The following is a 12,311-nucleotide window of genomic DNA, read 5'->3' as shown; positions in this document are numbered from 1 at the left end:
GGTTGTTTGGAGCCATAAATGAATATAGCTGGATGAGAGGGAACAGCGCTACATTATGGGCTAATGCTAGCTAGCTTTATTAGCAAAGTCCACAGACAGCTGTATGGGTGCATTTCACCGACAGTAGCTACAGTTTGTTTTTCTCTTGTTTAAATCACTAATTTGTTAGTCGTGTAACCAAGAGAAAAAAGTTAGACTAGTGTAAAAGATCCTAAGAAAACATTTAAACTGAGTCCACATTACAGCAAATATGTTATGTGTGTTACAGGAGCAATATGAAATTGTCAATCGTGTTCCTTGTTCAATATTATTTGGAAGCCGCTGAAATGTGGGCCATTTTTTGTCCTTTATAAAGTTACAAACACACAGCATCAGATTAGATGGCAGAGTATGTCTAACCTTTGTGATACTAACAGCAGCCGCGTTGGTTTACGCTTGCTAGCATTCACATCCAGAACATGATTACACCTGGCTATGGATGCTTGGTTATGTTCCTGTTATTCTCCAGGTTTTATACATCAGTGCTAGTTAGGACAGCTGTCATCAGTTTATTTTTCCCCAGCTTGTTTCCACTGGTAGAAAGAACGTGAGTAGGGTGCTGGCTGTGTGTCAGGGCTGTAGCCCCAGGTAGTCGCCAGTGGTGTCATCTTTGAACCATCTTTGAGCGAGTAACTGCCTTTCTGCATTAATTAAAGAAAAATAATCCATTAAACAGACTATTATTTCTGACACAGACTAGCAAATTTGGCAAACATTCAAACATCTAGCTCATAGGTGTCAAACTCTGGCCCGCGGGCCACATTTGGCCCGCAGCCTGATTACATTTGGCCCGCGAAGCCATACCAAATTACTATTAGAGCTGGCCTACTGGTATTATACAGCTAATATATATATTGTTTAGTATTAAGCTTTGCTTGTTCCATATTCAGTTTTTCAGCAAAATGTGTTTGAGTCCATAAGAAAAGATTCATTCTTATATCTGGAGGAATAAATATATTTCAATAACTATTAACGTTAGCCTGCAACTTTGTTCCAGTTTTGAATTTTGGCCCACTGTGTATTTGAGTTTGACACCCCTGATCTAGCTGACTAGTCAGGCTCATCCCTCATTTGGTTATTGGAATTAGCTCAAATGCAGCCTAGCAGACTGTGAACAGGCTTCCATAACAATGTTAATTCAACTCAATGTAGTTTTAGCTTTATAACGCCAAGTCAGTGGTGCTGTGAAGGTGCTGTTATGGTGTACAGTGTTTTACATTCAGCATTGTTAAAATCTGCTAAAAAGACCAGAACAGAACATTTTTATGCTGTATAGTTTCAAATTTTAATACTGAAGGGGATTAGTTGCTTTTGGAGACAGCCTCAGGTGACAGTTTAGCTCTTGAGATTTTAAGGGCAGATTATTAAGTGTTGTTAATAAGAAGCAGTAGATACATTAAACCAATAATTTAGGATACAACATCTACACTTTATTACTAAACTGTTACATTTCTACTATTTATTAGTCTTCCACATTAAACGTCACCTCTGTGGATGCCCTGCCACGGACAGTCTTTTATCATGCACATTATCATGAATGAAGTACTTAGGTTCAAGAGACCCTTTTCACAGGGTTCTCAGTTTAAAATGAGCAAACTGGAAACATTAAAATATATTTTTCATCTAACTCATGTACAGTTCCCGAGTTTAATTACCTGGCTGCTAAGAAAAGCTGTCTTTCAATCAGCAAAATCAGTGGTTGCTGACTCAAAATGAGCTGCTTTTATTCAACCGCTGTCTGAAACCAAGAACCCATTATTTCAAAAACTTTTGTTCACTTTGTTGTTTTTTTTGGGGGGGGGGGGGGGGTTTACTGCCTTTTACAAGCAGGCATTCTGGGATAATATGAAGGCACCAAGGTGTAATTTGTTTTGCTTGCTGATTCCACGCATGTTATCAGTCTGACTGTCATAGTTCTTTATGTTTGTTCCAGAGAAGAAAAAAAAGTGCACACACATCCCCATCTGTATTTGTAGGCTATCACTGCTCTGTGTGAATGTTATTGATGGCCTGGTGTCTACAGTTAAGGTTATTGCATCAGTTCTCACCAGTTTACAGAAGCTGAGCCCGAGAAGTTCTCCATTCAGACAGCCACCATCAATCACCGACATCTGCTCCCTGCCTCCACGCTGCCCTGCCTGTGCACCCATCCAGCGAGAAACACATATATACACAACACCTCTGCTTGGTTTGCCCTTTAAACTCACAACTGATCGCATCTAATTCATCTCATACCGTACAGATATTGTCTTACAATACAGCCACTGACAGTATATCACACAAACCGAGTGTAGAGGCAGTTTCATAGAAAAGCCACCGCAGAGATGTTTCAGTGGGTTTGCCAACTGAGAGACAAAAAGGGTGACCTGCTCTTTTTGGGCTGAACTCTGAATGACTCTTAAAATCTGCATGCATTAAAAAAAGCTACTCAAAGCCAAAACTTTTCCATTTGACAGTCCAGTGTGGCTGTGTGTTTCCCCCTGTTGTACGGTGTATTGGTGTCAGTACTGGTTCGTGTCTCTCCTCCCTCCTTCTTGTTTTTCCTTGCCTGAGGCTTGGCCGCAGGGCTCCCCTCGTGTTGAGGTCATCATTAATAACAAATGCCACCTTCTGTCATGACCTACGGCATCATTAGACGCACACGCGAACACCACACAAACAAATGAGTGCACTTTGCACTGTATACACAAAGCAAAATGCTTGCAAAGAGAAAGAGAAAGGAAAAACCATGTTTACCACACTGCCTGCATGGAGAGCATGAAGCAAACTTCATATCCACCGGGTTAAGGCTGTTATTAAGCTTTAAATTAATGCTGCTCACTTGACCTTATTTTATGCGACTGTTGTCAGGACACACACACACACACAACCAAATTTGCTGTAGCTATACACAACAGCAGACTCGTTATTTAGCCAAGAAAAAATAATAATTTAGCCACCAGCTAAGCATGACATTTTTTTCTTTTTAATCATATACTTAATCTACATTTAGATTTAAGTAAAAGTGACGCTCGGTTTACCTGCTCCACTCATAATATAAATAAACCATCTCTTAAAGTGTCCTGGCCCTTTGTGATTGGCCGACCTGCGACGCCTGCAGTGAAAGAATTATGACAGCGCAGGCAGGACAGAGATGCAGAGTGTAAGCGTGGGAGAAGGGCTGGCACAGTTCATCACTAACAGCCTGCATTATTTCATGGTATTGTTAGACCTTGATGGAGCTCCAGGGAAGTAGAACTCTGTAAAATATTTAAATATCAGATCAAAGATCAAACCAGAGCTCACAAGGGAACAATACTGAGAGCAGAGAGAAGACTAGTAGGATTAGGAAGAGTCTGCCTCATGTCTTAAACTGTGTATATTTCTCCGTCTTTGCTTCTTTTTTTTAAATTTTAATTTTTAAGTTGTTCCCTCTTCGGGTTATGTATCAAAATTTTCTGTTGATACATTTTGCTTGGTAGATATTGTGCCATTTTCTTTGGAACAAATATCTGCATAAAGACAGCAGTGCTGTAAGAACACTTCTTCCATAGCAGAACCATTCATCACTGGCAGGAAAGGGAGGAAAGGACATTCTTTGACTCCAGAACTGTCATTTTCTCAAAGCCAACATGTTCAAAGGCCAGTCCCTTTGCTCTGATTTCCTGTTAACCTACTTTCTGCCTGTCCTGCACAAGATCAAATGCTTTACACTGTCCTGTCTGTGGTGTGATGCCGAGAGAGTGTCATATCCTTCCTCGCACTTTCTCACACATGAATATATTCGAAACAACCTTGTGTGCTCGTGTGTGTGGCACGCATTTTATTTTATGTCTCTTTTGTTCTTATCTTTCAGATTGTAGATCAAGGAAAGAATGCAAAGAGCTACCACTATATTCTGGCTAATCTGGTAAGAAAGACTATTTTCATTTTTTAAAATTTCTTAATAACCACCAATAACCAATTATATTTTGCTTCCAAGAAGCCAGATGTTCTTGTAATTTTTTAAGACGTCTTGAGCAATAGTTCTCTAGCATTTCCGAAGTTCTTTGGTTGCTTTTTCACCCATTTTCAGTCCACTTCCTGTACCTGACCATTTCCAAATATTTTTTTTAAGCCACAGTTAGCGCTTACCTATGAATCATCTAATCATATGTGCTGACACATAACAGACACTTTAGCAAAGAATCTATTTTAAATCAAGTCTTTCAACAGTTTATTACTAGCAGTCTGTCACAAAAACATGTCATTTGTTTCCATTTCTTTAGTTGAATCTACAAAAAATGCCAAAGATAAAACACTTTGACAAGCATAAAATAGTATTTTTCCTCCAACATGTTGATTCTTAAAGACTTACTAACTGAAAACTATCTGGACACTGTTTACTTTAAAAAGTTGAGGACAACAGAAGAAGTGGCGGGTCTTAAAAAATACTAACTATAGCAAATGAGCGGTATCCATTTCCTTAAAAAAACAGGGGAACAAAACCAACAAAGACCTGACACAAGACCTGAGAGATGCCTTAGTTGGTCCATTTACTGTTCAATGGAGATTGATTGGAAATTATTTAAGTAGACGGGTTAACAACCATCCGTAAAACAGTGGAAGCTCTATCATGATTTGGGGCTCCATTATAAATGCAGAAAAGTACCGTCAGATTTTGATGTAATATTATTTGGAAAGCATATGACTGGAAACAACGTAACATTTCAGCACAACAATGATCCCAAACACACTGCCAATGCAGTAAATCATACTTGGATATAAAAATACAGAATGGAATACAATCAGGCATGAAGACCACTTAAAATAAAGTTAAAAGAAAGCTTGTGTTAAAGAGTTCAGGTTCTGTTGAAGAATAAATGTTCATATATGTTGGCAGATTTCAGTAACTCACTGTGCCTATTTCTCATTTTCTAAGAGAAAGAGAGAAATCAGGGGTGGCTCAGGACTTTTTGCACGGCACTATTCTTCTCTGCATTCACACTTTATTTGAATTTATATAAATGTATGTAAATTGTATCTTTTGTCTTATATTTCATTTCATAACTGGATTCCAAACTTTCAGTAGTTTATTGCCAATTCAATAGTTGTGTTTACCCAATAGAATTGTCTGGTTTTACCCTCATTCCATCTGCAGCTCAGCTAAGTCAAATATCCTTTCACTGCCACAGCTATAGAAATCACAGCAACACAAGTGGGAGACTTGCGACAGTGACAGAAAGCTGTGCAGACTCACAGCAACAGAAAAAGGTCAGGCAGCCAGTGTATGAAAGCATACATCCATTAGCTCTCTTTGTCTGCTGCCTTTTCCTCGCCACACACATGTTAGACCCTGACAACACTCGATAAATGTGGCTAAATGAAAAGAAAACTGGCATCAACAGAAGCTGTGGTAATAACAACATTAATATGCAGATGCTGGCTTGAACAGTTTCTCACTGCTGGCGTTTTAGATTGACTCAATCTCCCTTGTCCAACCGGTTTGCCAGATTTAAATTTAAACGATAAAGCTTAGACGGTAATAACAGATGATATACAAAGTGGCCACAGTCATTTATAATGGGCCCGTTAAAATGTTGGACCAAAAAAACGGGGGAAAAAAGAAAGAAAATGACTTTATACGTCCTTGGACCTTTTAGTTAATTTACTTACCTCAGTGCACATGTGTGCTTGTGTGCGTTGATTCTGAGCACAGACTGAATTTCAGTAAGTACTTAAATTGTGGTTACAATTCTGTCGGGAACATCCCCCATCTACGTCCTGTGTTAGCAAAGGCTAGTTTCTATAGTAACCTCCTCAGCTGACTGCACAGCATTAGCTCATTCATGGAGCAGAAAAAAGACATAAGTCTGTCTGTTGAGCTGAGAAATATGGACACCTGGCAACACATACAGGTACATTAAGGGAAATGCGGCTGTTAAAGCAGACTGAATGCTGCCCCTCTTGGTTGCCCGCATATGTTTGGGGTATTTTTCTTCTTCTCTTAAATGAAAAAGGGCAAAAAAACCAAAAAAAACAATTCTAGATAACTTTAGGCTAGGGAACAGCAAGTCCTCTTTGTTTTTCTTCAGTTCTTTTGACTGTATGAAAATCAAAACACAGTAAACAAGCGCGAATTCGGAACGGATGTGATAAAAAGAGCCAAGGCTTCAAATGGCATGATAAAAAACAACAACAACATCAGAGCAGAGAAGAAAGAAAACGGATGGTACGCTGGAGACAATCCAGAGAGAGGCACCTTTTCTCCTCATCAATCAAAACTTTGCTTTTAAACCTCAGACAAATCACAGACAAATCTTTTTTCCTCCTCTGTCTCCACTCCCACCCGGTCCCTCTTGTCTACCTCCTCCTCTCCCCACGCTGACAGGAAGCCTGCTGAGAGACTGAAACTGTCTTTCCTACTTTCTACCTCTGAAAAACAGCCCTCTCCACATAATAGTTTTTTTTGGGGGGGGGATACAAGAAGGAAATACCATTACAGTAAATCGCTTCTTCCTCCATTCTTCTTTGCCTGAGGCTCGCCTTGCATTGTTCACAGTAGCCTATAAGGTTTTGATCCTGCTGTTGTTAACAGTAGCATATGAGGACTCCGTCTATCACAGATTAGTGCCGGACTGCTCCTTCCATGTAATGAGGTTTTCTATTTTCTTTCTCACTACTTCTGTCCCTCAGGAAAGACCTAAATGAAGTCTGCTCAATGGGATGATCTCCCTATGTAAAAATGAAAGATTTTTTTTCTTTATTAAGAAATTAAAACCTGAACTTGTGATGGCACAGTTAAAGCAGTACTTAAAATGTAATAAAGTTAGCTAAATTACCCAACCAGCGGCACCAAATGTTAGGTGCCCTGCTGCTGGTTCCAAAACCTTTTTGGACAGTGTTCTTACAAAATGCTCACCTGCTTGAAACCCTTTGATGCAGTTTTTAACAAGTTATGATAATTGATCCATTCATCCATTTGCTTATAAGCTAAACTGCTTATGAAGCTCAAAAGTAGAGGCGAGATCCATTTTACATGTGGGTTTTTTTCTTGTGACGCCTGGATAACCAGAACCCCTGTTTGCAATCCACTGCTGTAGAAGAACATATCAGCTGGATTTCACAGGGAGTTAACATATCCTCTGTACCTGTGTGAGTATGTGTGTGTAATCTGTTTCTGTCTGGTTTCCTCTCAGGGTTTTCTGGACATCGATCTGACAGATCTGAGGAAAGGCGGGGCAAACATAACCGGCTTTCAGCTCGTCAACAACTCAGAGCCGAGTGTGAGCCGCATCGTCCAGCAGTGGATGGAGTTTGATAATAAGGACTCCAAAGTGCCCAAGCCTGGACTCAAAGTACTACCCCTTAAATTTCTGAGTTACTTTCTTCTTCTTCCATAAGTCTCTAAGCCTAGTGTCTATATAATAGGTAACTCTTACCTGAATATGCTTTTTGGATTTTGGATTTCTGCTATAGCAATTATTTATCTATACCAAGCTGAGAGTGATACCATATCAAGGTATTTGTGTATTTACAGGCATAAGAAAGTAACCTAAAGTTTAAGTTATAGAAATGAAGTCTCTGATGTTTAAGCAAAGCGCTTCTAGTGTTTGTGACATGAAATGTAATTGAATTAAACTTGCTCTCTGCAGTACACAGGTGCTCTAACATATGACGGGGTGAAAGTCATGTCCACAGCCTTTCAGAATTTAAGGAGACAGAGGATAGACATATCTCGCAGGGGCAACGCTGGAGAATGCCTAGCCAACCCACCAGCTCCCTGGGGACAGGGCATAGACATCCAGAGAGCCCTGCAGCAGGTCTGCACACGTGGAGAGGAACACACTAATGCACACACGCATAAATACATAGATCCTCGTGCACACTCACACAATTTCTTGAGTGGCACATTGGCTAACAGCTCCTGAGTTTGGGCTGGCTGAACAAATTAGGTCTCATTCTGTCGTGTAAAGTTCACATTAAGTCGTTGGAGAGCTCTCCAGTATCAAATGTGACATCATAGCTAGTAAACACAACCTGCAGGCAATAACACTCGACTGTGATTATCATGAAATATGACATCAGCAATTGAGTTTAGAAATGTAATATTTGGCGATGAAAATGCTGGACTGGCTGTGAGACTCCTTAATGTCACAGAGACACACGAACGCCGACCCGCATGTGCATTGAGGAACACGGACAGTTATTTGGATTAAATTTAGAACGCTAATAAAAAAAAAGAAAATTTAAGTTCAAGCCATTCAACACCATTCACGCAAAATATGGAAATATAAAAACTGCTTTTGTGTTCATGAGGATTTACGTACAGTACAAGTGCTTGTGTGAGTGTGCTGCCCAAGGCGCTGTCTGCAGAGTGGCTGCGCAGAGGCCTGTTCCGAATCAGTCTCGCCATCTGCCTGCAGATAGACTGGAGATTGAAGCCGTTCGTGTTCGCTCAATTAATTCCATCACACAGCCAAGACAAACACGGTGCACTCTGCACACATACGTGCACACCGTCTGTCATTTATGTCCACAGTGACGCGCGGACACTCACAAATGAAAACGACACAAAACATGCGAGTTGCGCTTAGAATGCATGTCATGTTAGCATGATGTGCGAGTGCTTGCTCCTAGCACTGAAACGCTGGTTGAATATCACGTTACGGGGCAGCCGTACCAGCCAAGGAAGTGAGAGGATCTGAATTACTTATTCGATATCTTTGACTCCATTACAGGTCCGTATAGATGGATTGACTGGTCACATTCAGTTTAATGAGAAAGGCCGCAGAACCAACTACACTGTTAGTGTCATGGAACTGGCCCCCTCTGGACCCAAGAAGGTGAGCCTGAGGGTCCGATTTAAGATATTCATTCTTGCCCAAGGGCCCCCTTTCTAAAAAGACAATATGTATGCAGTCTTATTACATGTGTCTGACTAACCCTGTAGCTTATTTTAAAACCTTGTACTGTAGTCAAACGAGTGAATGCTCCAAAGAGCCAGTTTCTAATTTAAAAAGTTAAGATTCACATTTAACAAGAAATCTCCTACTACCTTCAGTGAAGTGTATGAGTAGCTTTTTACTCTCACACCTCACTGAGCAGCTCCCAAATGAGTACATCATTACTGCTGCAAATACCTTAAGGGTGAAAGGTAAATTAGAGACATGGATTTACCTTACTTCTTGGTATGTTTTCAGTCTTGCAAATGCAACTGAATGTTTATTTGAAATAGCAGGAAATTCATATTTTCCTCTTGCGCTGGAGAAGCTATCCAGTGAGGAGACTTAAGTACTTGAATTTATCTGAAATGCCTGATAAATTATACATTTTTATTAAATACAGCTCATCATTTCAATTAAATTTTGTGCACTCCACATACATGTCTCTTTTGGGATTTCAGTCATTCACAGTAAGAGCTGCTAAATCAGCTTGATAGGTCATTGAGCTGGACTTAAATATAAGCTGAAATATGATAAACTGCCTTTAAGCTCGAGTCTTTGAGTGGGAGTAAAAGTTATTTTTCTCTCATATAGTCAGTTTCACTTTAGGCAGTTAATTAAACACGGGCCCTACTTTGTGACACATTCTCCTTGCCTTAGGTCGGCTACTGGAATGAAGATGAGAAGTACGTGACCACAGCCAGCCTGAGAGGGAGCAACGAGACTTACCCACTGCTGAACAGAACTTACATAGTCACCACTATCTTGGTAAGTATGAGTTAAAAACAAAAAAACTCAAACAAACAGAGGTTAAGGGCTTTTTTTAGGGGACGAGGGTGTTTAATTTGAGAGACTGAAACAGATAAAGTAATAGTAACATATTTTCTATCATGGTAGAGTTCCTTAAATTTCACGACCCTGAAAGAATTCAGCAGGCGTCCGCAATTGTATCTTGCTCTCTTGTTTCTTTTCCCAGCTACATTTTCTAACTGCTCTCATTCTGACTGAAGCCTGCTCAGAATAACAATGAGTATCAGTATAACTTTATTGCTCCGTGTACATCTGAAGTGCAGAATCTCATGCCTGACATACAGTGTTGATGACTGTTAGAGTTGGTATAGTACACATTTATTGCACTTTTAAAAGCTCACAAAAGGTCAACATAATCTCTGTGGTAATGTCAACACACATAAAAAAACAGGCAGACTAGAAAGAACCAGCAGAAGTGTCTGTGCAGCATTAGAACTTCTCATGAAATAGACAAAGTAACTGTTATATATGAGGCTGTGGTATGTCAGTGCATCCTTTTAATTTTTATTTTTTTATTTTTTTTACCATAAATGTCATCATTAGGTCATCCAACATGTCTCAGGTTGTATTTATTGGCAGTAACACAAATGGTCTGCAAGTGAGGTCAGATTCGACCTAATCCATTCTTGTGACACGTATCATTATATTTTGTAATCATAGCTGATAATATCTGACTATAGTACAGTAGAGGATATTAAAGTTAGTACAATATATCCCTGGAGGTACAGGATGTTCTCAGTAGCTTGTCTATGAACTGGTTCCCTAATTTTTACTAGTGGTATATTTTTAAAGTGAAAATGTTTTTTTTTGCAGTGAAAAGTGGCTTTAATGGCTCTAATGTATATGTGAAAGGTATATGCACACCAGAATTAGAAATTAAGCAGCTTAACTTATATGTCATGTGAAAAAAAAAAGTTTTCACATGACTTTCTGCAGTCTTGTGAAAAAATACAACCTACATCAGCAAGTATGAGCATCTCTATGAAGGAAGACATTTTGGCAGTTTGCTGCTCTGGAGCTTTCAGGTGTATGTTAACACAATTCTGAGGAGGGAAGACACCAGCAATATCTAGAAACAATTGTTGCTGCCTATCAATCTGTGGAGGTTTATAAGACCATTTGCACACAGTTTGAAGTCAATCATTCAACAGTGAAAAAAAATATTGACAAGTTGGCATTCAGGACAGATTACCAATCCTCCCAGGAGTAGAAGTCGCAACAAACTCACCTCAAGATCAGACAGTGCGACGCGAAACTGAGAAACTGCAAAAATTTCCAGAGCGACATCTCAGACTCTGCAGGCCTCAGTTAGCATGTTAAATGTTGCAGTTTGTGACAGTACAACTAGAGGAAGGCTGAACAAGTATGGCTTGTTTTGAAGAGTTGACAGGAGAGACTCTTCTCTCTAAAAGGAACATGGCAGCATGTCTTAGATTGGTAAAGATCCATTTGAACAAACCACAAGGTTTCTGCAATGATTTCCTCTGGACAGATGTGACCAAAGTGGAGATGTTTGACCATAATGCACAGCACTATGTTTGTTACAAACTGAACACAGCATATAGGCACAAACACATCATACCTAGAGTCAAGCAGTGTGGTGAAAGGAGTGATGATTTGTGCCTGTTTCACAGAGACAGGACCTAGAAGTCTTGCATGCTCTTTATAGCAAAGCATTCTAGAGTCAAATGTGAGGTCATCTCTCTGACAGTTAAAGCTTCGGCGAAATTGGGTCATTCAGCAGGACATTGTTCCCATGCACAGCAGCAAATGTACAACAGAAGAAGAATCAAGTAGTTCCAATGACCCAGTCAAAGTCCACACGTCAACCTGATTTAAATATTGTGGGGAGACCTAAGAGAGATGTGCTTAAACAAATGCTCACAAGTCTTTATGAACTAAAGCAAATTCATAAATAAGAGTGGGTGAAGATTCCTTCACAATGATGTGAGAGACTGATAAAGTCATAGAGAAAAATAGTAATTTAAAATTATGGTGGCGCTACCAGCTACTGAATCATGAGATGAGCCTCATTTTTCACAGGACTGTATAGAATCCTGTGAAAGCTTTCTTTTTTGCATACAATACATTACAGTTTTATTTATATAGCACATTTAAAAACCCGAAGGCACACCAAAGTGCTTCACAGTAATATGGAGAGTCAACATAAGTTAATAACAGGGTACAAATCGGGCACTAGCATAGACAGGATAGAGGCACTAACAGACCAGAAGAGTTAGATAAATACAAAATCCGCTGAGACAAAAACAGCAGTAAAATTAATAATAAAATAATTAATTTTATAAAATTTTATAAAAGATTTAAAAGTTTAAAATTTAAAAGATTTAAAAGGGTATTAACTGGTGAGGAAAGCCAAGTCAAACAGATATTCTTTCAATCTTGAGTCCAAGGCTCGAATAGAAGCAGGGAGGCTGTTCCAAAGGTTGGGTGCAGCTGAAGCAAAGGCACGATCGCCTCTGGTCTTCAGTCTAAACTTAGGTTGGGCCAGGAGTAATTGACCTGATGATCTTAATGTACAGATTGAGGAGGTCAGTGAGG

At 39.6% G+C, this 12,311-nt stretch overlaps 1 protein-coding gene across 6 annotated transcripts in view; it reads left to right on the top strand.

Moving 5' to 3' along the window:
• Positions 1-12,311, top strand: part of gria1a (glutamate receptor, ionotropic, AMPA 1a) — a 74,773-nt gene that overhangs the window by 29,116 nt on the left and 33,346 nt on the right. For all 6 annotated transcript variants that reach the window (XR_014271107.1, XR_014271108.1, XM_082504310.1 and 3 more), the window contains 5 exons: positions 3,875-3,928; positions 7,197-7,355; positions 7,653-7,820; positions 8,739-8,843; positions 9,603-9,710. Coding sequence is in view for 4 of the 6 variants with exons in the window: in XM_082504310.1 (XP_082360436.1) it covers positions 3,875-3,928; positions 7,197-7,355; positions 7,653-7,820; positions 8,739-8,843; positions 9,603-9,710 (594 nt within the window). In the remaining 2 variants the exon portion in view is untranslated. The remainder of the gene's footprint in view (positions 1-3,874; positions 3,929-7,196; positions 7,356-7,652; positions 7,821-8,738; positions 8,844-9,602; positions 9,711-12,311) is intronic.

The sequence above is a fragment of the Aulonocara stuartgranti genome, assembly GCF_965226115.1.
Source record: "Aulonocara stuartgranti genome assembly, chromosome: 2".
Lineage (NCBI taxonomy): Eukaryota > Metazoa > Chordata > Actinopteri > Cichliformes > Cichlidae > Aulonocara > Aulonocara stuartgranti.
The sequence above is the reverse complement of the archived record's forward strand: the minus strand, read 5'-3'. Positions and strand labels throughout refer to the sequence as shown.